Source organism: Macaca mulatta, chromosome 1 (assembly GCF_049350105.2).
Source record: "Macaca mulatta isolate MMU2019108-1 chromosome 1, T2T-MMU8v2.0, whole genome shotgun sequence".
NCBI lineage: Eukaryota > Metazoa > Chordata > Mammalia > Primates > Cercopithecidae > Macaca > Macaca mulatta.
In genome coordinates this window covers 62849477-62874674 of record NC_133406.1, presented here as the reverse complement: position 1 = coordinate 62874674, position 25198 = coordinate 62849477, and the positions used below count along the sequence as shown (strand labels likewise).

The window sequence follows — 25198 nt, the reverse complement described above, 5'->3', positions numbered from 1 at the left end:
TCTGAAACTATTTGCTTCAGAAAATTTTATTTTGGGGCAGCATTTTTTTTTTTTTTTTTTTTTGAGACGGAGTCTCGCTCTGTCACCCAGGCTGGAGTGCAGTGGCCGGATCTCAGCTCACTGCAAGCTCCGCCTCCCGGGTTTACGCCATTCTCCGGCCTCAGCCTCCCGAGTAGCTGGGACTACAGGCGCCCGCCATCTCACCTGGCTAGTTTTTTGTATTTCTTAATAGAGACGGGGTTTCACCGTGTTAGCCAGGATGGTCTCGATCTCCTGACCTCGTGATCCGCCCGTCTCGGCCTCCCAAAGTGCTGGGATTACAGGCTTGAGCCACCGCGCCCGGCCGGGGCAGCATTTTTTTTAAATGAACTTGGGGCCAAAAAAAAGGACGTAATCTGATCAAAGTTAAGTCTATCTCCTTTTGTCTAAATGGTATTATAAAGCATTGGATTGGGAGGAGGCTTGAATCACAGTAAAGTTTGGCCAGTAATGTACTGGTGACTTGGGCCAAAACTTTTCTCTTATATCTAATAATCCAGGAAGCACTGGCCTGGATCTCTTAGGTTCCTTCCACCGCCTTTCTGTTTCTTTTTTGTTGTATTCTTGCAATAAAGATACAGGCATGGTGGCTCATGCCTGTAATTTGAGCACTTTGGGAGGCTGAGGCAGGTAGGTGACTTGAGGTCTGGAGTTCGAGACTGGCCTGACCAACATGGTGAAACCCCATCTCTACTAAAAATAAATAAATTAGCCAGGCACAGTGGCGGGTGCCTGTAATCCCAGCCACTTGGGAGACGGAGGCAAGAGAATTGCTTGAACCCCGGAGGCAGAGGTTGCAGTGAGCTGAGATCCACTGTACTCCAGACTGGGTGACAGAGTAAGACTCCGTTTCAAAAAAAAAAAAAAAAAAAGATTTAAATAGATACACATATTTTTAACAGTTTTAAGAGGTAGGGGTGTGTGTGTGTGTATGTATGTGTTTCACATAATATAAAATTTAGAGTGTACAATTCACAGGTTTTTATATATTCAGAGTTGTGCAACCATCATCATAATATAATTTTAGAACTGGCTAGATGCATTGGCTCATGCCTGTAATCCCAGAGCTTTGGGAGGCTGAGATGAGAGGATTCCTTGAGCCCAGGAGACCAACACAGTGAGACCTTATCTCTACAAAAAGTAAAAAAATTAGCTGCGTGTGTGGTGCACATCTGTAGTCCTGGCTACTTAGGAGGCTGAAGTGGGAGAATCACTTGAGCCCAGGAGTTCTAGGCTGTAATGAGCCATGATTGTGCCACTGCACTCCAGTGCCTGGGTGACAATAAACCTTGTCTCTTAAAAAAAAAAAGAAGAACTCTTACCTATTAAAAATACGTGTGTTTTTATTATATAGTAATATATACTTATTCTAGAAAATCATGGAAAATAAAACAGAAATAACTAGTATTTTCTGTAGACCTCCTAACCAGATACTACTACTTTCTATGTATAGATTTTTGTTGTTGTTGTTGTTTCTGAGACAGGGTCTTGCTCTGTGGCCCAGGCAGGAGTGCAGTGGCTAGTCACAGGCATGATCACAGTTCACTGCAACCTTGAAATCCCAGGCTCAAGTGATCCTCCTGAGTAACTAGGTCTACAGATGTGCGCCACCATGCCTGGCTAATTTAAAAAATTTTTTTATAGAGACAAGGTCTTGCTATGTTGCTTAGGCTTGTCTTGAACTCCTGGCTTCAATCGATCCTCCCACCTCAGCCTCCCAAAGTGCTGGGATTACAGTTGTGAGCCACCATGTCTGCTCAGTTTCTAGATAATTTTTTAAAGCATAGTTTGTAATTGTGCTATGTTCTATATTTTACTTTTCCCTCCTAATACTGTCTAGACATTTTTCTGCTTGAGTAGCCTTTAACAACTTTTTAAATGACTGTGTATTGTCTGATAAACCATAATTTACTTAACCATTTTCTGGTTTTTTTTCCCCTCGATTACGTAATGTTTAGTGAATGTCTTTGTGCCATAGTTTTTCTTATATATTCATTCATTCATTCAGTAGGTGTTGACCATGAGTTATGTACCAGGTGCTGTGTTAGGCTCTGGGGACACAAAAACAAATGAGAAATTCTTGATGATTAGTGGGAGGTGGATTTGTATACAGGTGCATGTACTAAAGCTTTGTATGTACTATACAATAACTATATTTAGGATTTAGTGGAGATGAAAGCACAGAGAAGGAAGTTATCAATTGTACTGGAGGGGACTAACGGTCAGAAAAGCTGTCATAGATGAGATAATTTATAACTTTATTTTATTTTATTTTTTTGAGATAGAGTCTTGCTCTGTCACCCAGGCTGGAGTGCAATGGTGCGATCTTGGCTCACTGCAACCTCCACCTCCTGGGTTCAGGCAATTCTGCCTCAGCCTCCCGAGTAGCTGGAATTAACAGGTGCACACCACTATGCCTGGCTAATTTTTTTATTTTTGGTAGAGACAGGGTTTCGCCATGCTGGCCAGACTGGTCTTGAACTACTGACCTCAGGTGATCTGCTCTCCTTGGCCTCCCAAAGTGCTGGGATTGCAGGTGTGAGCCGCCACGCCCAGCCAGATAATTTATAACTTTAAATTTGTATGTTAAGTAGATGTTTGCCAGATATATTCCAAGCAGAGGGCACTGCACAGGCAAAGGCATATCAGCTTGAAACAAGTATGGTACGATAGCGAACTACAGGTATCAGGATAGCTGGGTTGTGGTATGGGAAATATGATATGACAAGAGCCAAGGTAAACCAAGGTCCTCATGGAGAACCTCTCTGCCAGACTCATGAATTTGAACCATAGCTTGTATGTACTGTGAAGTCATTAAGAGATTTTGGCAGGAAAGTAACATGATGAGCTTTTATTTTAAAAAGAACTTCAGAGCATCAAGTAGAAAAGAGATTGAAGGGGCAACAGTGAGTGGACATAGGAGAACTGCTGTGATGTAGGCTAGAGACGATGAGTGTTGCAGTAAGAAAGGAGCCAAGTTAGACAGATGTAGAAATGGTAGAAATAAGAGGACTTAGTCATTAATTCGATTGTAGTGAGTGAAATGGAAAAGTTAAGATGATTCTTAGGTTTCTGGCTTGGTTGAAGATACTCATTAATGGAAGATTAGAGGGGGAAGTGGTGAGTTTGAGATTATTATAGTTGCATGTCTCCCGTTATTTTCATGTTAGTTTTTTGCAAATATTTGTGTTAAGAGTATCTTCCCTTAAGATGGTAAGTGCTGTGAGAATATGAACCTTGTGTACCATTTCACTGCTATGTTCTCAGCTTCTAGCATTGTACCTGATACACAGTAGCCATTCAGATAGTTGTTGGATGAATGGGAGATGTCCCAAAAAGCATCTGAGATGCCCAATGGGCATTTGGTCTATGATTTCTCATTACAGTAGACTTCCAGAAGTGTGTTATTAGTCAGACAAAGGATATAAAGTGAGAGATTTTTCAACCGCTCCCTCCAACATTTTTAACATTTTAAAATCACAAAACCTATACTTGATAATTTAAAAGTTGTTGTGTGTGTTTTTTTTTTTTTTTTTTTTGAGACAGAGTCTTGCTCTGTTGCCCATGCTGGAGTGCAGTGGCGCAATCTTGGCTCACTGCAACCTACGCCTCCCAGTTTCAAGTGATTCTCCTACCTCAGCCTCCTGAGTAGCTGGGATTACAGAAGCATGCCACCACACCCGGCTAAGTTTTGTATTTCACCATGTTGGCCAGGCTGGTCTCGACCTCCTGATCTCAGGTAATCTGCCCTCCTTGGCCTCCCAAAGTGCTGAGATTACAGGCGTGAGCCACCGCACCTGGCCATTAAAAATATTAATATGCAAAGTACAAAATGAAAGCCCTTTGTCTACTTCTTGGGGTAACCACTGTTAAAGAGTGTGGAATATATCCTGTCTATAAGATATCTATATCTTTATATGTGGAAAAAATACATATATCCACATAATAGTTTTTAAACAAAAATAAATATATTTTGTTCTGTAGCTTGCTTTTCCACTTACCATATAGTGGATATTTCTCTGTGTCTCATTATTTTAAATAGTTGTGTCTATAGAGTATTGCATAGTATAGATGCATAATAGATTTAACTGTTCCTTATTTGAGCATATTAGGGAACAAATTTTACCAAGAGAAGTTTTGAGTAGGCCTGATAGCTAACTTCAACTATTAGTAAAGTTGATATATGAAAGAGAGAAAAAAATGGCCCAGGATGTAGAAGCAGAACTGGTAGGTACTGGCTGGGCGCAGTGGCTCATGCCTGTAATCCCAGCACTTTCGGAGGCCGAGGCTCACCAATCACTTGAGGTCAGGAGTTCGAGACCAGCCCCTACAACACAGTGAAACCCCGTCTCTACTAAAAATACAAAAATTAGTCAGGCATGGTGACGTGCGCCTGTAATCCCAGCTACTTGGGGGGCTGAAGCAGGAGAATCGCTTGAACCCGGCATGCGGAGGTTGAAGTGAGCTGAGATCTACCTGGGCTACAGAGTGAGACCCTGTCTAGAAAAAAAACCCCAAAAAACAAAACAGAATTAGTAGGTAGTGAACAGAAGTTAGGTATAGGGAAACAAAAGTTAACTCCAAGTAGAGAGGAGCTCCCAAGCAGAGGTGCTGTAGATGGGATTAACTGCCCAGGAGAGAGCTATCCGAGAGCTGTTCTTGCCTGAGCTTGCCACCCCCGTTTTTAGGATGCTGCAGAAGAAATTCAAGCACTGGATGGGGGCCATAGGTAGACTTTAGCACATGAGAATCAGTAAAGACCCATCTGTCTTTGGGAAAGAAGCTGTGAGAAAATATGATAATTCCTAATTCTTGAGCTTATAGAATTTGGAATTGAAGAATAAATTATTTTTTTAGTTTTTACTTTTCTTTATAACTTAATTTTGAGTTAGATTTCCCTCCATTATGACAGAAATACAAGCTTGCTGTGAAAGAAAACAAAAATTATAGTGCAGTAGCAGTAGGTTTTTTTTTTTTGTAACTCACCCACCCCCTAGTACAGAAGAGTTTAGAGGGAAAACGGAATCATAGCTAACATTTTGTTCTATAGTCTATTTGTGCTAACAGGCCTATAAGAATAGCAACAAAACCTGTTCCTTTTTTCTCCTCACTCTCAGTCTTGTGCCATTCCCAGTAGACTTCTATTTTTGGGGGCTATTTCTTCTGCTGTTTAGCTTCATATTTCTAATATGTGTATTGCTTTTTCGTTAATTTCAGAAATTGAGTTTCCTGTTACAGTGTATTTGAATTTTAACTTACCCTTTACCCTCTCATCATCCACCCTTTTACCCTCCCATCATCATCATCATCATCCATCCAGCTATTGGCTTTTTTTGGTGCACCTTTGCATTTTAACACCTTTAGGCCTCTTCAGAGTTGACGTTCTTTAGAAGGACTCACTAATTGCCTGACTATAGATATTCTAGAGCCAGTAGAAGAGAGACACCAGAGTCCTTTTGTGTGCAGGCTTTAACTTAATCCCTCTATATTTATAACCTTAGCTTGCCCCTGCCTTCCTGAGTCCTGAGTCCTGAGTCTGGGAATATATTTATTTTGTCTCTGATATAAATATTTTTTTTGAGCACTTATTATGTACCAGGCATTGAGTACTTATTATGTGCCAGGCTAAGAGTTTTTTATGTATTAATTTAAATTATCTCAACAGCCTTCTGCAGGTAGATACCATTTTTATTCATATGTTATAGATGAGGAAATTGAAGCCCATAAAACTTGAGTAACTTGCCTAAGATCACACAGCTAGGAGGTGGTAATGTCTAGGCTTGAGCAGAAGTCTGACTTTTGAGCCATGTTCTTAACCATGGAGATTATATTGCCTGCTGAGTTTCTCAATAGCATCTCCTCTTGATTTCAAAACCTGGATAAAGTATAGGTTTTGGGTGACTTTTTTACTTGTTCCATTTTCTTTTTGTTTTTGTTTCCTGCCTTCCTATGGGCTACTTGGACAAGTTTTTAGAATTCCATTTTGCTTTATCTGTAGTGTTTTTGAGTGTATACCCTTGTGTAGCTTTAGTGGTTGCTAGGTTTTACATCATACATTTATAACTTACCACAGTCTACTGGTGATAAGTTGTATTGGTGAACATTTTACCAGTTCAAGTGAAGCGTAGAAACCTTACCTTCCTGTTGTCCCCTTGTCCTTTCTTGTATATAATATAATTGTCTTAAATATTTGCTTTACGTACATTGAGACCCACATAAGACAGTGTTAAAATATGTGTTTCAAACATCAAAACTCAAGAAGAGAAAAAGTAATTTTTTTTTTTTTTTTTTTTTTTTTTGAGATGGATTCTTGCTCTTTCACCCAGGCTGGAGTGCAGTGCCGTGATCTCGGCTCACTGCAACCTCTGCCTCCCAGGTTCAAGTGATTCTCTGACCTCAGCCTCCCGAGTTGCTCGGACTATAGGCGTTCACTACTATGCCCAGCTAATTTTTGTATTTTTAGTAGAGATGGGGTTTCACCATGTTGGCCAGGATGGTCTTAATCTCTTGACCTCATGATCCACCTGCCTTGGCCTCCCAAAGGCTGGGATTACAGGCGTGAGCCACCGCACCCGCCCTTTTTTTTTTTTTTTTTTTTTTCGGAGACGGAGTTTCGTTCTTGTTACCCAGGCTGGAGTGCAATGGCGCGATCTCGGCTCACTGCAACCTCTGCCTCCTGGTTTCAAGCAGTTCTACAGCCTCAGGCTCCCAAGTAGCTGGGATTACAGGCATGTGCTACCATGCCTGGCTAATTTTTGTATTTTTAGTAGAGATGAGTTTTCACCATGTTGGCCAGGTTGGTCTCGAACTCCTGACCTCAGGTGATCTGCCTGCCTTGGCCTCCCAAAGTGCTGGGATTATAGGTGTGAGCCACCACACCTGGCTGAGAAAAAGTAGTTTTATCTACCCATATATTTATAGTCTTCATTGTTCATTCTTCCTTCCTGATGTTCTAAACCCTTCATTTAATCTTTTCTGAACATTAGGTAGCCAACTTTAGAGTATGTCTGCTAGCAACAAATGTCTCAGTTTACCTGTTTATTCCTGGGATGACAGTTCTTTTCTTTAGCGCTTGAAAAATGTGCCACTTCCTTCTGGCCTCCGTGGTTTCTGATGAGAAATCCCTTTTCATTCACGTTGTTGTTCCTCTATAGATAAGGCATCATTTTTCTCTTGCAGCTTTTGAGAGTTTTTCGTTGTCTTTAGTTTTCAGAAGTTTGTATTTCTTGGAGTGGATTTCTTTAGGCTCATCCTAGTTGATGTTCTTGAATCTGTAGGTTTTATATCTCTTGCCAGATTTAGGAAAATTTCAGCCATTATATCTTCAAATACCTTAACATCCATGTCTGTATTCTCTCCTTCCAGGATTCTGATGACATGAATATTAGATCTTTTGTTATAGTTCTGAGGCTCTGTGTATGTGTATCTATACACACACACACACACATATATATGTATACACATATATACACACACAGACACATCATATATGTATGTCTGTTTTCTCTCTATTGAGATTGGGTAGTTTTTATTCCATCTTCCAGTTTGCTGATTCTTTCCCTTTTTTTCCTCCCTTGGCTGCTGAATTCATCTATTGAGTTTATTTCTGTTACTATATTTTTCAGTTCTAAAATTCCCATTTGATTCTTCTCTGTATCTTCTATTTCTTTGCTAAGATTTTCTGGATTTTTTTCCCCATCTGTTTCAGGCATGTTCATAATAGTTTGTTGAAGCATTTTTATGATGGCTACATTATAATCCTTGTCAGATAATTCTAACATTTATGTCATCTCTGTATTAGTGTCTATTGATTGTCTTTTCTTACTCAAGTTGAGATTTTCTTTGTTCTTGAGTTGACAAGTGATTTTCATTTGAAACCTGGGCATTTTGGGTATTATGAGACTGTAAATCTTATTTATTTTTTATTTTTTCTTGAGACAGTCTCACTCTGTTGCCCACGCTGGAGCTCAGTGGTGCCATCTTGGCTCACTGTAACCTCCGCCTCCCAGGTTAAAGCAATTCTCCTGCCTCAGCTTCCCGAGTATCTGGGACTACAGGCGCATACCACCATGCCTGGCTAATTTTTTGTATTTTTAGTAGACAACGGGGTTTCACCATATGGCCAGGCTGGTCTCAAACTTTTGGCCTCAAGTGATTTGCCTGCCTCATCTCCCAAAGTGCTGGGATTACAGGTGTGAGCCATTGCACCCAGCCTATAGATCTTTTTTAAATCTTCTAGTTTAGCAGGCCTCCTCTGATACTGCACAGGGTAATGGAGTGTGCCATCTTGTTATTGCCAGAGGTGGGTGAAAGTCCAGGTTTCTTCTTACTTGGCCTTGTTACTGCTGGGGGGGATTGAAAGTTTAGGCTCTCTACTAGGTCTCTGCTGATAACATCCTGTCTGGGAAGGATAGGAGTTCCTTGTTCCTTCTCTCTGTGTGTCCTCTGACACCGTGGTGGTGCAACCTCATTACTGCTGGTGGTAATGCAAATCTGATTCCCTACTGAGCCTTCTTGGACACCACCCCAGTGAGGTGGGGAGGGTGCCTTGTTATAGCTGGATAAAGGTGAAGTCTAGGCTATCTGCTTGAACCTTGCTAAGAGGGGGATTTGCAGTTCTTTTCTGTGATGTTTGGCTGGAGTAGATTGGTTATTGTCTTGAAGTTTTCTGTCTTGCCAGGCTGTCCTTTTCTGGTCCCTTAGCTGGGGAAAGCAGACTCTTCTTGGGGATTTTTGTGTGTGTCCACTAGCATTACCAGGTTGTTGGCTTTTCCTTCACCCAGAACGGAGAACATGAGGCAGAAAGAAAATTCCGGGATTTCACTGTTGTGTCATCCTTAAGATTCTGCAGTCTCTGGCTTGTCTGTCCTTTGTCTACCTTTCAGAACCCTTTTTGTCTCTTTTATATGTGATGTCCAGTGTGTTTATCTGTACTTAGCAGGAGGAATTAATTCTTTCTCAGTTTCTTTTAAAATTATTTTAAATAACAGATACTTACCATTTTTTTTGTTTTGTTTATACCATGATGGTGCAACTTCTGAGATAACTTCAGAAAGTTCAAATATATCAACCTTAAAGGCCAGCTGATTTTTAGACTCTTCTAAGATGTTTTTAATCTCTTATTTCACTGAGTCACTTTATAGTTTTATCTTGAAATATTATGAGCTTCCATTACTAGATAATAAAATGTCATGAAAACATTCTTATTTATTGCCTAGTTGGAAAAGCTTGTGGATTTGAGTATAAGTAGAACAAAACCAGAAACACTGTTGACCTGTGCAGTTGCAGTAGTGTGTGTGACTTACACAGTTTATTCCTGAGAGTGGTACGGTATACCTAGAATATGTGCTAAATTACCCCTGTTTTTCCTCAGCTGGAGCCGAGACGGCCATAAGCTCGTGAGTGCCTCCACTGATAACATAGTGTCACAGTGGGATGTTCTTTCAGGCGACTGTGACCAGAGGTTTCGATTCCCTTCACCCATCTTAAAAGTCCAGTATCATCCGCGAGATCAGTATGTCTAAGCTATTTCTCTCCTGGGGTGGGGTCTAATTCTATATGGATTATATGGAATGGGCTCATGATAATTTTAGTTATGGTTTTAGAAGGCAAATACGCATCTCTTCAAAACTTCTACATAAAATAATCTTTCTATCTAGGTTGGCTCTACTGAATACATTTCTTTCTTTCTTTCTTTTTCTTTTTCTTTTTTTTTTTTTTTTTGAGACAGGGTCCTGCTCTGTCACCCAGGTTGGAGTGCAGTGGCGCAATCTTGGCTCACTGCAACCTCTGCCTCCCGGGTTCAAGATTCTCCTGCCTCAGCCTCTCGAGTAGCTGGGGCTGCAGGCTCATGCCACCATGCCCAGCTAATTTTTGTATTTTTAGTAGAGACGGAGTTTCCCCATGTTGGCCAGGTTGGGCTTGAACTCCTGACCTCGTGATCTGCACACGCCGGCCTCCCAAAGTGCTGGGATTACAGGCGTGAGCCAGTGCACCTGGCCCTGAATACTTTTTTTTTTAATTTAAATTTTATTTTTTTAATTTTAATTTTTATTTTTTTGCGATGGAGTCTTGCTGCGATGCCCCAGCTGGAGTGCAATGGCGCAGTCCCAGCTTACTGCACCCTCCTCCTATTTTCAAGCGATTCTCCTGCCTCAGCCTCCCAAGTAGCTGGGATTACAGGCATAGGCACCACATCTGGGTAAGTTTTTGTATTTTTAGTAGAGATGCGGTTTCACCGTATTGGCCAGGCTGGTCTCAAACTCCTGACCTCAAGTGATCTGCCCACCTCAGCCTCCCAAAGTGCTGGGATTACAGGTGTGAGCCACTGCGCCCAGTTTCTTATTTTTTTTTAAATGATTATGTGTTATTTCATCAAGACTAATTTTACTCAGAATTTTCCCTGTTATTAGACTTGTGGATTTTATGCTTTTTCACTGTTTCAAATTTGCTTGGGCTGGGCAAGTTAATCAGGGTATGGACAGGGATCAGGGAAAAGAACAGGGAATCAGCTTGCTGATACCAAAGCAACAGCCAACGTACTGTTCGTATTTTTAAACAGGAACAAGGTTCTCGTGTGTCCCATGAAATCTGCTCCTGTCATGTTGACCCTTTCAGATTCCAAACATGTTGTTCTGCCGGTGGATGATGACTCCGATTTGAACGTTGTGGCATCTTTTGATAGGCGAGGGGAATATATTTATACAGGAAACGCAAAAGGCAAGGTAAGCCTAAAAGCTGGCAAATCAGGCATCTTGTACACTGGCTCATTTAATGTTTACTTGTTTTGTTTCCTTTGAAAATTTTTTTATTCTTGGACTAAGCACAGTTCCTGCCTGCAGCAAATGTAGTCTAATTTTCTTCCATTGCTTAACAATAATTTTTGATCTTTGGATTTAGAGTGATAGAGATTATTTGACCTAGAAAAGCGTGGAAGGACCTTTACTGGATGCTAGTAATGAAGGGCCATTATGAAATTATAAAACTTCAATGTCATGTTATCAACTGGAACACTGCTGATCAAAATGTCTTAATATCTGGTTTTATAAAAGATTGTAGGCCGGGCGCGGTGGCTCAAGCCTGTAATCCCAGCACTTTGGGAGGCCGAGCCGGGCGGATCACGAGGTCAGGAGATCGAGACCATCCTGGCTAACACCGTGAAACCCCGTCTCTACTAAAAATACAAAAAACTAGCCGGGCGAGGTGGCGGGCGCCTGTAGTCCCAGCTACTCCAGAGGCTGAGGCAGGAGAATGGCCTAAACCCGGGAGGCGGAGCTTGCAGTGAGCTGAGATCCGGCCACTGCACTCCAGCCCGGGCTACAGAGCAAGACTCCGTCTCAAAAAAAAAAAAAAAAAAAAAAAAAAGATTGTATAATTCAGGCAAACTTAACTTACAGTACTGAGACTTACTCTTCTTTTTCCTTTTTGTTAACTTCTGACCTTGCCTTTTGGAATGTGTAGGCCCTTTTCTCTGGAATACATTGTAGAAGGTGTTTCTTCTGTGGAATAAGAAGTTAGGTCAGGTGACCTTTAAAGGTTCTTTTCATGCTTAGAGTAGTTCCACTGGGCATCTTGATTTATTTTCATTTTTATTTTTTGACTGGGGCACATGGGCTAGTATAATTTCATGGCTATTTTAGACAGGCATTTTTTGCTTTTTTTTTTTTTTTTCTGAGATGGAGGCTCACTCTGTTGCCCAGGCTGGAGTGCAGTGTGTGATCTCAGTTCACTGCAACCTCCACCTCCTGGGTTCAAGCGATTCTGCTGCCTCAGCCTCTTGAGTAGCTGGGATTACTCCTGACTTTAAGTGATCTGTCCACCTCAGCCTCCCAAAGTGCTGTAATTACAGGTGTGAGCCACTGCACCCAGCCTTAGAAAGGCTTTTTTTTTTTTTTTTTGAGATAGAGTTTCGCTCTTGTTGCCCAGGCTGGAGTGCAATGGCATGATCTCGGCTCACCGCAACCTCTGCCTCCTGGCTTGAAGCGATTCTCAGCCTCAGACTCCCAAGTAGCTGGGATTACAGGCATTCACCACCATGCCTGGCTAATTTTGTATTTTTAGTAGAGTCGGGGTTTCTCCATGTTGATCAGGCTGGTCTTAAACTCCCAACCTCAGGTGATCCGCTTGCCTCGGCCTCCTAAAGTGCTGGGATTATAGGTGTAAGCCACCGCTCCCGACCTAGAAAGGTGATTTTTAAGAAATCGTGGTAAAATACGGCGTAAATTTTAGCATTTCAGCCATATTTAACTGTACAGTTCAGTGGTATTAATGTACATTCACTCTGTTGTGCAGTGATCACCATCCATCTTTAGAAGTCTTTCATCTTGTAAAACTGGAATTCTGTACCTATTGAATCATAATTTCCCATTCCCTGCTCTCTGCCAGCCCCTAAAAACACCCTTTGACCTTCTCTCTTTAAGAATTTGACTACTCCAGGTACCTCATATAAGGGGAATCATATAGTATTTGCCCTTTTGTGACTGGCTTATTTCACTTAGTTTAATGTCCTCAATTTCATCCATGTTGTAGCATGTGTCAGAATTTTCCTCCTTTTCAAGTCTCAATAATACTCCATTTTATGTATATACTACTTTTGTTTATATGGCTTATCTGTCAGTGGATACTTGGGTGGCTTCTGTATTTTGGCTATTGTGAATAATGCTAAACATAATATTTTAAGAATAAATTGGCCAGGCATGGTGGCTCATGCCTGTAATCCCAGCACTTCGGGAGGCCAAGGTAGGCAGATCACCTAAGGTTGGGAGTTTGAGACCAGCCTGACGAACATGGATAAACCCCGTCTCTACTAAAAATACAAAATTAGCCGGGCATGGTGGCACATGCCTGTAATCCCAGATACTCAGGAGGCTGAGGCGGGAGAATCGCTTGAACCCAGGAGGCAGAGGTTGTGGTGAGCTCAGATCGCACCATTGCACTCTAGCCTGGGCAACAAGAGTGAAACTCTGTCTCAAAAAAAAAAAAAAGAAAAAAAAAGAATAGATTAAGACCTTGTCTTATTTAAGGAGGCAGAACAGCAATATCAGTTAATCAGGTTAAATATATGGAATAGAGACATTTACATTTTTACCCAGTCTTTATGCAGTATTAGAAACAAGCCAAATCTAATTACCGTTAGTTATCGGAACACTTACTTTTCTCCCCCTCCTTTAAACTTTAGATTTTGGTCCTAAAAACGGATTCTCAGGATCTTGTTGCTTCCTTCAGAGTAACAACTGGAACAAGCAATACCACGGCCATTAAGTCAATTGAGTTTGCCCGGAAGGGGAGGTGAGTGAGATCTTACCTTTTTAGGGACAGTTTTAAGAGTGAGTAGAATGCAAAAATACATGGAAATTTGCAGTTTTCATGTATATTAAACTTCTTTAAAAAATGTACTTAAGGTTTTTAGAAACTTCTCTGGTTTTTGAGTTCATAAAATTTCCTGCAGTAGTTACATCTTCCTTATTTGGAGGTTGTCAGGCAGTTACTTTACAGAAAAATAAGTAAATGGTCAGTGCTTAGAACCAAAATGCCTGGCGTATAGTAAGCACTGGGTATATGATAACTATTATTATCATCAGAACTGATGTCATCAAATTCACATTGTAACTGAATATAGCCTATTTACCCTTTTAATTTTGGATGTTATTCTGATAAGGTTGGTTACCTAGTTAGAAGTCGTAGAATATATCAACAGAAATAGGAAATAGGTTGTCAGTAAGAGGTAATAGTCCTCCTATTTTGTTTAGGAACACCCATACATGACTTAGAGCAGGGGTCCCCAACCCCCGGACCATGGACCAGTATTGGCCTGTTAGGAACCGTGCCGCACAGCTGGAGGTGAACATTACCACCTGAGCTCTGCCTCCTGTCAGATCAGCAGCAATATTAGATTCTCACAGGAGCACGGACCCTATTTTGAACTGCACATATGAGGGATCTAGGTTGTACGCTCCTTATGAGAATCTAATGCCTGATGATCTGAGGTGGAACAGTTTCATCCTGAAACCATAACCCTCCTGCCAGCCTGGTCCATGGAAAAATTGTCTTCCACAAAACCAGTTACTGGTGCCAAAAACGTTGGAGACAGCTGACTTAGAGGATATTAATGTTCAAAATTCTGTTGAATTAAGAAAAGGTTACAGTCAGTGAAGTCTGTAAGAAAGTGATGAAATAACTAATATTTTATACAGATTTCTAAGATTTTCAATGTCATTACAGTAAAAATGACATTTTAAAATGACATATTTAGTTTATTACCTCATTTAGAAGAGTATATGTAAAACAGGCCAGAGGAATGAAGTATTTATATCCATTTCACTGTAAACTTGTGAATTTAGCAAGCTGGTTTCAGTAGAGAGGTCTTGGAACTTAGTTAATATTGACAGTTTGTATATTTTGGGTTTAGGGATACACAGGAAGTATAAAACATACTCCCACTTCAAATTATATTTTGGTTTGGGAGATGACAAGTAGATACATAAATATTCTAGTCTGTTACTTAGATTTTCCCTCAATTCTTCACCAGTTTATTAGTCGTCTTGTAGTACTAAGGAACATATTTCTGACCTCTGGTGTTGATATTTTTATCCTTCCTGTAGTTGCTTTTTAATTAACACAGCAGATCGAATAATCAGAGTTTATGATGGCAGAGAAATCTTAACATGTGGAAGAGATGGAGAGCCTGAACCTATGCAGAAATTGCAGGATTTGGTGAATAGGTATGTATCACAGCCTAGAAGAATATGTGATCATTCATGACCTGGGCTTGAGTTCCAGCTCTCCTTGGTACTTTCCTTGTCCTTTAGGACCCCATGGAAGAAATGTTGTTTCTCTGGGGATGGGGAATACATCGTGGCAGGTTCTGCGCGACAGCACGCCCTGTACATCTGGGAGAAGAGCATTGGCAACCTGGTGAAAATTCTCCATGGGACGAGAGGAGAACTCCTCTTGGATGTAGCTGTGAGTACATTAGGACATTGCTCTTGTTAGTCACATAATCTAAAAAATCTGGAATCTGTTCTTAACAATCTATTTTTCTTTCCTTCACTAAAACTTAGTGGCATCCTGTTCGACCCATCATAGCATCCATCTCCAGTGGAGTGGTATCTATCTGGGCACAGAATCAAGTAGTAAGTATTCTATTTTACTTGCTTTGAAACTAGATACCCTTCTTTTTATCAAAGAACCTTATACATAGGAAGCTAAAAATTACCTTATTTATTTTCTTTTGCGTATGATTCTCGCAACCTAAATTACATAGGTTCATTGCATCTAGTTGCACTTTATTTTGGTGGGAAGGTCTTGGTCCCAAGTTGGTTTTCTGGCTCTTTTCGGGGAGAAGCTCTAGTGGACTTTCTGTTGCTTTTTTCTATTATTTATTTGAGATACATTTTTCTTTTGCTTTTCTTACTTTCAGGTCAGTTTCTGTTTTATATCTTAATTTTACTTTGAACACCTTTAAATTACATTTGTAATCAGTGTACTTACAAGAAAATTTAACATTTTATCTCAAAATTCCTAAAATGAGCAAAGAAGGCAGTGACTCAAAAGAGCTACAGTTAATAACTTAGAACGTTTAAGATAGAAAATACCTAAGCTAGTAAAACTTACAGATACCCGTTTTTTTTCTTATCTGCGAAATTTAATCTAAGAATTGTGAATTCCTTTCATGCTCAGATCTTTCATTTTATCATTAATGTGTAGATTACAGATTATTGCTTTCACGTATAGTTAAGTAGTATATTTTGTTGTATAGGAAAACTGGAGTGCATTTGCACCAGACTTCAAAGAATTGGATGAAAATGTAGAATATGAAGAAAGGGAATCAGAGTTTGATATTGAAGATGAAGATAAGAGTGAGCCTGAGCAGACAGGTAATATTTCTCAATTGCAGACAGGATTTCCTAAAGGGAAAATGATTGCTTTACTTAATATTCTTCATTTGTGTTGTAAATTTATTTCAGCACTTCATCTAAAATGTCCCCTTTCCACCCCACTTTTTTTTTTTTTTTGAGACAGAGTTTCGCTCTTGTCGCCCAGGCTGGATGCAATGGTGTGATCTTGGCTGACTGCAACCTCCGCCTCCTGGGTTCAAGCGATTCTCCTGCCTCATCCTCCCGAGTAGCTGGGATTACAGGTGCTTGCCACCATGCCCGGCGAATTTTTTGTATTTTTAGTAGAGACGGAGTTTCACCATGTTGACCAGGCTGGTCTGGAACTCCTGACCTCAGGTGATCCACCCGCCTTGGCCTCCCAAAGTGCTGGCATTACAGACATGAGCCTGGCCTATGAACCTGGCTTTCTTTTTCCTTTAAGCTTACACAATCTCCACGGTATTTGGAGAGCCCTAATTTATAAGGTGTTAACTAAGGGCTTATTTGGGTATTCCCAGGGCTCAAGCAGCTCTCTTAACATATCATTGTGTATTTCCTGATTAATTGCAGATGACTGAGGACATACATGCAGCACCTAGCAAAGAACTCACCATGCTAAGAGTGCTCAGCTTTTCCCGTGTATTCTGTCACTCTATGGGGAGAACCCGCTCCTGATGTTTAACGTGGGTTCTTTTCTATTTCCTAAGTGTCTCGGCTGGGTTGAGAAATAAAGGGAAAGAGCACAAAAGAGAGAAATTTAAAGCTGGGTGTCCAGGGGAGACATCACATGTCGGCAGGATCCGTGATGTCCCCCAAGCCATAAAACCAGCAAGTTTTCATTAGCAGTTTTCAAAAGGGGAGGGAGTGCATGAATGGGGTGTGGGTCACAGAGATCACATACTTCACAAGGTAATAAAATATCACAAAGCAAACGGAGGCAGGGCGAGATCACAGGACCACCGGATGAGGTGAAATTGAGGTGAAATTAAAATTGCTAATGAAGTTTCCGGCAGGCATTGTCATTGATAACGTCTTATCAGGAAACAGGGTTTGAGAGCAGATAACCTGTCTGACCACAATTTGTTAGGTGGGAATTTTCCTCGTCCTAATAAGCCTGGGAGCGCTATAGGAGACCGGGGCTTATTTCATCCCTTTGGCTTCGACCATAAAAGATGTGGACTGGACGCCTTAAAAGGGCCTGTCTGTAGGCCTACCTTCAGGGTGCATTCTCTTTCTCAGGGATGTTCCTTGCTGAGAAAAAGAATTTAGCGATATTTCTCCTATTTGCTCATGAAAGAGGAGAAATATAGCTCTGTTCCGTCCGGCTCACCGGTGGCCAGTTCAAAGTTACCTCTCTTGTTACCTGAACATTGCTGTTATCCTGTTCTTTTTTTAAGATGCCCAGATTTCATATTGTTAAAACACACGCGCTCTACAAACAATTTGTGCAGTTGATACAATCACAGGGTCCTGAGGCGACATTCATCCTCCTCAGTTTACAAAGAAGATGACGGGATTTAGAGATTAAAGTAAAGACAGGTATAGGAAATCACAAGGATATTCATTGGGGAAGTGATAAGTGTCCATGAAATCTTCACAATTTATGTTCAGAGATTACAGTAAAGACAGGTGTAAGAAATTATAAAAGTATTAATTTGGGGAACTAATAAATGTCCATGAAGTCTTCACAATTTATGTTCTTCTGCCTCGGCTTCAGCCAGTCCCTCCGTTCAGGGTCCCTGACTTCCAACAACATCACTCCTTTGTCAGTAAGAGACGGGTCAAGAGCCTGGGCTCTGAAGTCAGAATGCCTTGGGCAAAATACTACTTAAACTGAATTTCCTCATCTGTAAAATAGGGATAATAATAGTACCTGCTTTTTAGGGTTGTGGGGAGTAAGTGAAATAATTTATGTAAAGCACTTAGTATATGCCTAGGCCATAATAAGCACTAAGATGTTAATTTCCATTATGATTATGACTGATTTTATCTCTTCTGAATTTCTAGATAGAAGCTCCTTAAGAATAAAGATTTGACGTTTTATCCCCATGGTGTCTAACACAGGGCTTTATAACATAGTAAGGTTTGTGTGGGTGAATGCTTAGGATGCTCAATTGGCACTGCCAGTGAGTAATTAATGCCACAGATTATTGACTCCTGAGACACTTGATGGTGCCAGGAATCAGGGGATTGGGAATGAGGTTGGTTTTCTAGTTTGAAAGTGCTGGTCTTCACTTTTGTGATATTAGATAACTTGCATGCCTAATGTGTTTTAGGAGGACCTCCAGGGAAGCAGAATGTTCTAGATTCTAGGGTTACCTTCTGTCATACCTTCCCAGATTTCCACATAAATTGTTCCTCCTTCCCATATCCTGAGCACATTACACATACCATTACTGTATTAAATGGAAACTGTCTATCTGTCTCCCCAGTTAGACTCTGAACCTTTTACTGAAGAGCTGTTCCCAACTGTTTCTGGGTCATTGCACTATTTTCAGTGCCTAGCATAGGGTGGAAATTCAGCATATATTTGTTAAATGATTAAGTGAAGTGAACTGTTTGATTTTCCTCCTTTCTCTGGAATTTCAGCTTATGAAAACCTTGAAGCTGCAAATAAAAAGCAGTTTTTCACTTCTCAAACATCTCCTGTGTTTCTGTCCTGTCAGGGGCTGATGCTGCGGAAGATGAGGAAGTGGATGTCACCAGTGTGGACCCTATCGCTGCCTTCTGTAGCAGGTGAGCCGGCCCGAAAGGCTGGGCACCTTGGCTACTGCTGCTCCTGGTCTCTGGGGGAGCACTCCACAGTTCCCCGGGCTATCCCTTCAGTCCCGTCTGCTTATTAGCTAAAAGAGATCACTCGTTTGGTGTACAAGAAATCCAATGTAGCCTTTCTTCTCTAGTCCTATTTTCCCTTCACTTCTCCCTGATAGAGAATTTTAAGGAACCACAATAATTTATTTATCCTGTTTATCTTTATCACCAATTTTATCAATTACATTGTCTGATTCTCTTTTTTTCATCTTGGCTTTCTTAAAGTTCTAGATCCATACCTGTTGCTTATGCTTAATATAGGTGATAGAGGAAGGGCTCATGGTTTAAGCAACTATCTCCTCTTTTTTCCAATCCCTTGTCTGATCCTGCTCCAAATAGTGATGAAGAGCTGGAAGATTCAAAGGCTCTATTGTATTTACCCATTGCCCCTGAGGTAGAAGACCCAGAAGAAAATCCTTACGGCCCCCCACCGGATGCAGTCCAAACCTCCTTGATGGATGAAGGGGCTAGTTCAGAGAAGAAGAGGCAGTCCTCAGCAGATGGGTCCCAGCCACCTAAGAAGAAGCCCAAAACAACCAATATAGAACTTCAAGGAGTACCAAATGATGGTAAGAGCTGCATCTTCTCCCTCTGGCCTGACAGATGCCGCTCTCTGCTCCCCAGCTCAATCTGGTAATTTCCTGTTTCAGCGATTTTACCTTAGAGGAATTTTCCCATGAGTCTATTTTATAGTGCTTTACAACTTTATAATGATTGCATCTGTGTTCACTTCTCTCTTAAAATGGAGAAATTCTGCCCTTCAGTACTTTGCCTAAAATGCTGCACTTTAATTCTTCTGACAGCCAGCTCAGAGTTTATTAGACCATTCTTCTTTCAAATTTTTCCCCATAGAGTGGTTTTATTAGATATAAAGTACTAGTTAGACTTGGACAATCATTTCATCCTTCCTGCCACCTTTTATAGTCTGACTTGGGAATCCTTTATTATCATGTCTTGGGATAGGTAGGGGTGGATGGGGGTATGCGTTTACTATTGAGCATCCTCCTTCCTCTTCTATTTTTTTTTTTTTTTTTTTTTTTTTAGAGACAGGGTCTTGCTCTGTTGCCCAGGCTGCAGTGCAGTGGCGTGATCTTGGTTCACTGAAACCTCCGCCTCCCAGGTTCAATCAATTCTTCTGCCTCAGCCTTCCGAGTAGCTGGGACTACAGGCATGCACCACCATGCCTGGCTAATTTTCGTATTTTTAGTAGAGATGGGGTTTTGCCGTTTTGGCCAGGCTGGTCTCGAACTCCGGACCTCAAGTGATCCGCCCGCCTCGGCCTCCCAAAGTGCTGGGATTACAGGTGTGAACCACCGCACCCGGCCCTTCCTCTTCTCTTTTAGCTAACTGCAGATCACATTTTGCAACTACATATTTTCCTGATGTTATTGATTTCTGTGTCTACTCTGTTTCAGACACTCTTTGGTATATATACCATTGCTGACTTTTACATCAACCCTGCAAGTTGTTTTACCTGCTTTTTAAAGGAGAAAATTTAGGCTGAGGTTATGTGTAAGAGGTTCTGTAACTTGCCTAAAGTCTCACAGGAAGTGGTGGAGTCAGGATTCTCATTCTAGTCTCTCTAATTCCAAAGCCCATTCTCTTTCTGCTCTCACACGCCTCTCTGTGTATGTGTGTGTGCGTGTATGTGTGTTCCTTCTTCTGGCTTGGTTTGATAGTATCAGTGCATCTTTCAGCTACTTGTTCAATTTAGAGTTACCGTAACTTGGCATGAACATTTTAGCCAGGGGTGTCCAATCTTTTGACTTCCCTGGGCCACATTGGAAGAATAATTGTCTTGGGCCACATATAAAATATACTAACAGTAATGATAGCTGATGAGATTTTAAAAATTGCAAAAAAAACTCAATGTTTTAAGAAAATTTATGAATTTGTGTTGGGCTACGTTCAAAGCTGTCCTGGGCCGCAGGTAGCCTGTGGGCCACAGGTTGCACAAACTTGATATAAGCCATGTGTGCCTTTTGACCAAGCAACTATCTCTCATTTAATGGCCACTGTTTTGTAGTCATACAAATAAGACAGACTTTTCTCTTTATAATTATTAATTGATCCGGGACGCAAAGCAACATTCTTTGCTCAAAAAAGTTGTGGTTGGGGTGATGGGACTGGTGTCATGTGGATTCCTTTCCATGCCTGTCTGTCCTACAGAAGTCCATCCACTACTGGGTGTGAAGGGGGATGGCAAATCCAAGAAGAAGCAAGCAGGCCGGCCTAAAGGATCAAAAGGTAAAGAGAAAGATTCTCCATTTAAACCGAAACTCTACAAAGGGGACAGAGGTTTACCTCTGGAAGGATCAGCGAAGGGTAAAGTGCAGGCGGAACTCAGCCAGCCCTTGACAGGTAAGGACACATTGGGAGCACTGTCTGGCTTGCTTCGTGGCCTTGCTTTGTATAGCCCTTGACTATATTTAACTGCAACATTTTTTCCCCCTCCCTTCCTACCTTTTTCCCAGCAGCAGATAATCTCTAATTTTAAGCTGCTGCTAAGGGCAGGCTAAACCGGATTTAATTCAGTGGCTCTTAACCTTGGGTCTGTAAATAGTTTTCAAGAAGTGTACATTCCCCTGATGTTATATTATGTGAATATTTTTCTGGGGAAGATGTCCATAGCTTTCATCAGATTCCTGTAGGAATTCATGACCCAAAAAAGGGTAAGAACCCCTGGCTTAATTCATTTCTTCATCCCTATTTGCTCTTAGGTTTTTTGTTTGTTTTGTCTCAAATAAAAGAGCCAGACAAGTAGCCAGAAATACAAGCTTGTTTTATATAGTCTTTGACTGGTTCACTGTAGCATCTTTTCTCTCCCTCTTCAGATTGTTCAAATCCCACAAGTAGTGCTTTCTCTCTCTTAGTAGTCCAGAAGCAATAATGAAATTGTTAGTAGTACCATCATGTTAAGGAAGAAGATGGGGTTTGTTTTGGTTTTTAATTTTTTTCCAGTATCTGAAAACAGGAGGAAATGACCAAAAAGACAGAAACTACAGTATCTGTGTAGCATCTTAACACCTAAGCCTTTTGATACATAATATTTGAGTTTTCTCATTTTTATATTACTGAGGGATTTTTATTGGGGGACAGTAAACAATTTCTGTTTCTTACCAAATATTTGTGAGCCTAGGCTAATTGGTCTCTTGTTTAGAAAATGTTAATCAAATTAGAATCCATTTCTGTGTAAACATTGGGCTTTGGAATTTTTTTTTTTTTTTTTGCTTTATATAGAAGTACTGCTTTAGTTAATACAGTATTCTCAATTTTTTTGTGGCTAGTTGGTAGACTCAAAGGTGGATTGATAACGTGTCAGTGGTTGTGTTCAGGCTCCCCCTGACTTTAAAATTTTAATCTAAATGTGTTCAAATGTGATAAGGACTAGAGTGCAAAACAGAATTCTTTGTTTAATTTATAACTTACATGATTTAATCGTTGTCTGTAAACATGAATTCTCTTACAGAGAAGCTGAAATAGACTCAGTTATTCATCATTTTGAGTATTCTACCTCAAGTTTACTAGATTTTAGACTTTAGTTTTTGATAGCCCAACACCATACCACTGAGTACCAATATTTTTTTTCCGACAATATTTATGGTGGTGCACTGATGGTTACCACCTCCACATTCAACCCACCTAAGGCTGTGTTTGTGTATATATACATGTAATGCTGTGTGTGTGTATTTTTTTTTTGAGACGGAGTTTCACTCTTGTCCCCAGGCTGAATTGCAGTGGTGCGATCTCAGCTCACTGCAACCTCTGCCTCCGGGTTCAAGTGATTCTCTTGCCTCAGCTTCCTGAGTAGCTGGGATTATAGGTGTGTGCCACCATGCTCGGCTAATTTTGTATTTTTTTTAGTAGAGATGGGGTTTCACTATGTTGGTCAGGCTGATCTTGAACTCCTGACCTCAAGTGATCCACCCACCTCGGCCTCCCAGAGTATTGCAATTACAGGCGTGAGCCATCACTCCCGGCATGTTTGTATATATTGTAAAGTAGCCTGGAGCAGTCATGTGGGCATTGCCAACAAAGATTGCAGACTGACTAGATGTAAGTAAAAACAGTCCTTCCAAGCCCACTTCTTGCACACACTGATGCCACTACAGAAGAAACGCAATTTAAAGTTTAAATAGATTTCCCTGGCCTGGAGAGCTAAAATGTTTTAAGGGTGATTTAAAATGTGGCCAAACATAATTAATTAAAACACTTTAGGACAGTCTTCTAGCTTCTTAAAACCTGTCTATCCCTAATCATGTGCTTTTCAGAAGGAAATGTATGGTAAATAAGGCTCACACCTGTAATTCTAGCAGTTTGGGAGGTTGAGGCGGGAGGATTTCTTGAGCCCAGGAGTTCAAGACCAGCCTGGGCAACATGGTGAGACCCCATCTATGTAAAAGGCAACCAAACAAACAAGAAAAAACCTTGAGCTGGGTGCAGTGGCTCATGCCTGTAATGCCAGCACTTTGAGAGGCCAAGACAGGAGGATTGCTTGAGCCCAGGAGTTTGAGACCCGCCTGGGAACAAAATAATAAAAAAATTAGCCAGGCGTGGTGGTGCACACCTGTGGCCCACTTAGTAACATAGGAAGCTGAGGCAGGAGGATCGCTTGAGCCCAGGAGTTTGATATTGCAGTGAGCTGTGATCACGTCGCCGCACTCCAGCCTGGGCAACAGAGGGGGAGACCCTGTCTCAAACAAAAATAAAATCAGCCAGGCGCAATGACTCGTGCCTGTAATCCCAGCACTTTGGGAGGCTGAGGCGGTCAGAATGCTTGAGCCCAGGAATTCCAGACAAGCCTGGGCAACATAGTGAGACCCTGTCTCTACAAAAGAAAAAAATAAAAAAACAACCCAAAAACCTCAAAGGGGCATTGAGGTATAGTTCCAAGACTTCCACAGAAGGATTACGTCTGCCTTTATTGACCAGCTGCAGTGTGGTTTGGATCTTTGTGAAGGCTGAAAATTTTGGAGACAGTGATGAAATTGGATATCACAGATAATTCCATTAAAAGTCTGTTTTAGGGCAACTTATTATGTTTTTATAAGGGATTGTTTGGGTGCGGGAAGGGCTTCATCCAGTAACGTGGTCGTCTTGGAGGGCCCTGAGCAGGCTGAGTTAGATTGGTACCTGCTGCTGATTTGCATGTGGCCTATCACGACCACCGAGGGAAACTCTGGCATTTGGAGCTCATATTCTTCCATACCTTGGAGATTTTCAGTAAAAGCCACTATATAGTCATTGTAGATTTCCCATCAGGTATTAAGAAAGGATATCTGATCCAAAACTTCTGAGGCCAAACCATCTTCAAAAATCACTCCAGTTTGATGGTTGTATGTGTAGATTCAAGGTTTTGGCCCCCTGCCCCATGGACAACTGCATTTGAGCCAAATCATTCGAAGGCAAGATTATAGTCGTAGGCTGTGTTACTACCCAAGTTAGATGAATGACAACTGTTTGTTAATATCTGTAGTTGACCAGTTATTGTAGAAACTGTTCCTTAAACTGATTAGCCCTAACAAAGCTACCATAGTCTGTTGTCTGTTTTAACAGGAGAATATGCATTTCAAGGGAAAATTGGCAGACAGACCACTCTAGAGATAATCTGGCCATCTGGAATCTGGGGCTATAGAAAATTCTTTCCTGTCAAATAGCTTGTCAGTGTTGGCTAGCATTAGAGGGCCCACATTCATGCGAACATTTTTCTGTGTGAGGACCCAAAGTGAAGCTTGGTGAGGGTAACCCTGAGCTTGGGACTTTTTGGAAGGACCAGGCTAACATAGTCTGCACTATCTATCAAATGCTTCTTAGTTACTTTAAATACTCTCCAGAGGACAGTCCTGAGACCAGAAACTTGAGATGTGAGCAGAATCACCAGTTTCCTGGTTGTCTGTGATTGCTCAGGGATTGCCCAAGAACTAGGGCTCCTTGGCAGTAAACATCAGTAGTAAAGTGGGACAAAGGTGTGGTCGGTTACATACATGTTCTAAAGGCCTCATGGGATGGTAGACTTGAAGGGGTTGGTGCACACCTGGGTCTGTTGGAGATGGCAAGGGCCAAAGTGAGCAGAGGCGACACTTCTGGGAGTGGACAGGCACCATGCAGATTTCCCTGTCTTGGGCTGCGCTACACCACTGCGCTGGTGCCAGCCCATCACCCCAGGGCTCTGAACCACCTCCAAGTCACTTACTGAATCTGGATTTTTTTTTTTTAATGCTTGGTAGTTTTGTTTTCCTTTTTTCTCTTTTTCCTCTTTTTCTCTCCCCTCCCTCTTTTCCTTCTTTTTCTTCCTTTCCTTGTGAAGACTAATTTATGAATTAGTCTAGAATCGGGGTAGTCTTTCTCACTCTATGGGATGTTATTAGCTAACCAAGGTAGGGTTTGAAATCTTGATTGAGTGTTCTCTTAGGCCGACCTTGATTGGGCTGCTACTGGAAAGTACCAATAATAGCTGGTCATTTTGAGCTGAA

The 25198-nt window shown here is 41.2% G+C and overlaps 1 protein-coding gene across 11 annotated transcripts in view; it reads left to right on the top strand.

Moving 5' to 3' along the window:
- RBBP5 (RB binding protein 5, histone lysine methyltransferase complex subunit) overlaps positions 1 to 25198 on the top strand; it is a 37650-nt gene that overhangs the window by 7940 nt on the left and 4512 nt on the right. For 6 of the 11 annotated variants that reach the window (XM_078004381.1, XM_015119298.3, XM_015119289.3 and 3 more), the window contains 10 exons: positions 9413 to 9553; positions 10601 to 10763; positions 13217 to 13326; positions 14640 to 14759; positions 14847 to 15000; positions 15099 to 15170; positions 15797 to 15914; positions 18581 to 18650; positions 19065 to 19294; positions 20895 to 21086. In XM_078004381.1, coding sequence (XP_077860507.1) covers positions 10623 to 10763; positions 13217 to 13326; positions 14640 to 14759; positions 14847 to 15000; positions 15099 to 15170; positions 15797 to 15914; positions 18581 to 18650; positions 19065 to 19294; positions 20895 to 21086 — 1207 coding nt within the window. In that variant the 5' untranslated portion in view covers positions 9413 to 9553; positions 10601 to 10622. Of the gene's footprint in view, positions 1 to 9412; positions 9554 to 10600; positions 10764 to 13216; positions 13327 to 14639; positions 14760 to 14846; positions 15001 to 15098; positions 15171 to 15796; positions 15915 to 18580; positions 18651 to 19064; positions 19295 to 20894; positions 22329 to 23276; positions 23578 to 25198 lie in introns of those variants that run through there. The other 5 variants (XM_028852371.2, XM_015119304.3, XM_078004375.1 and 2 more) reach the window with 2 other exon arrangements.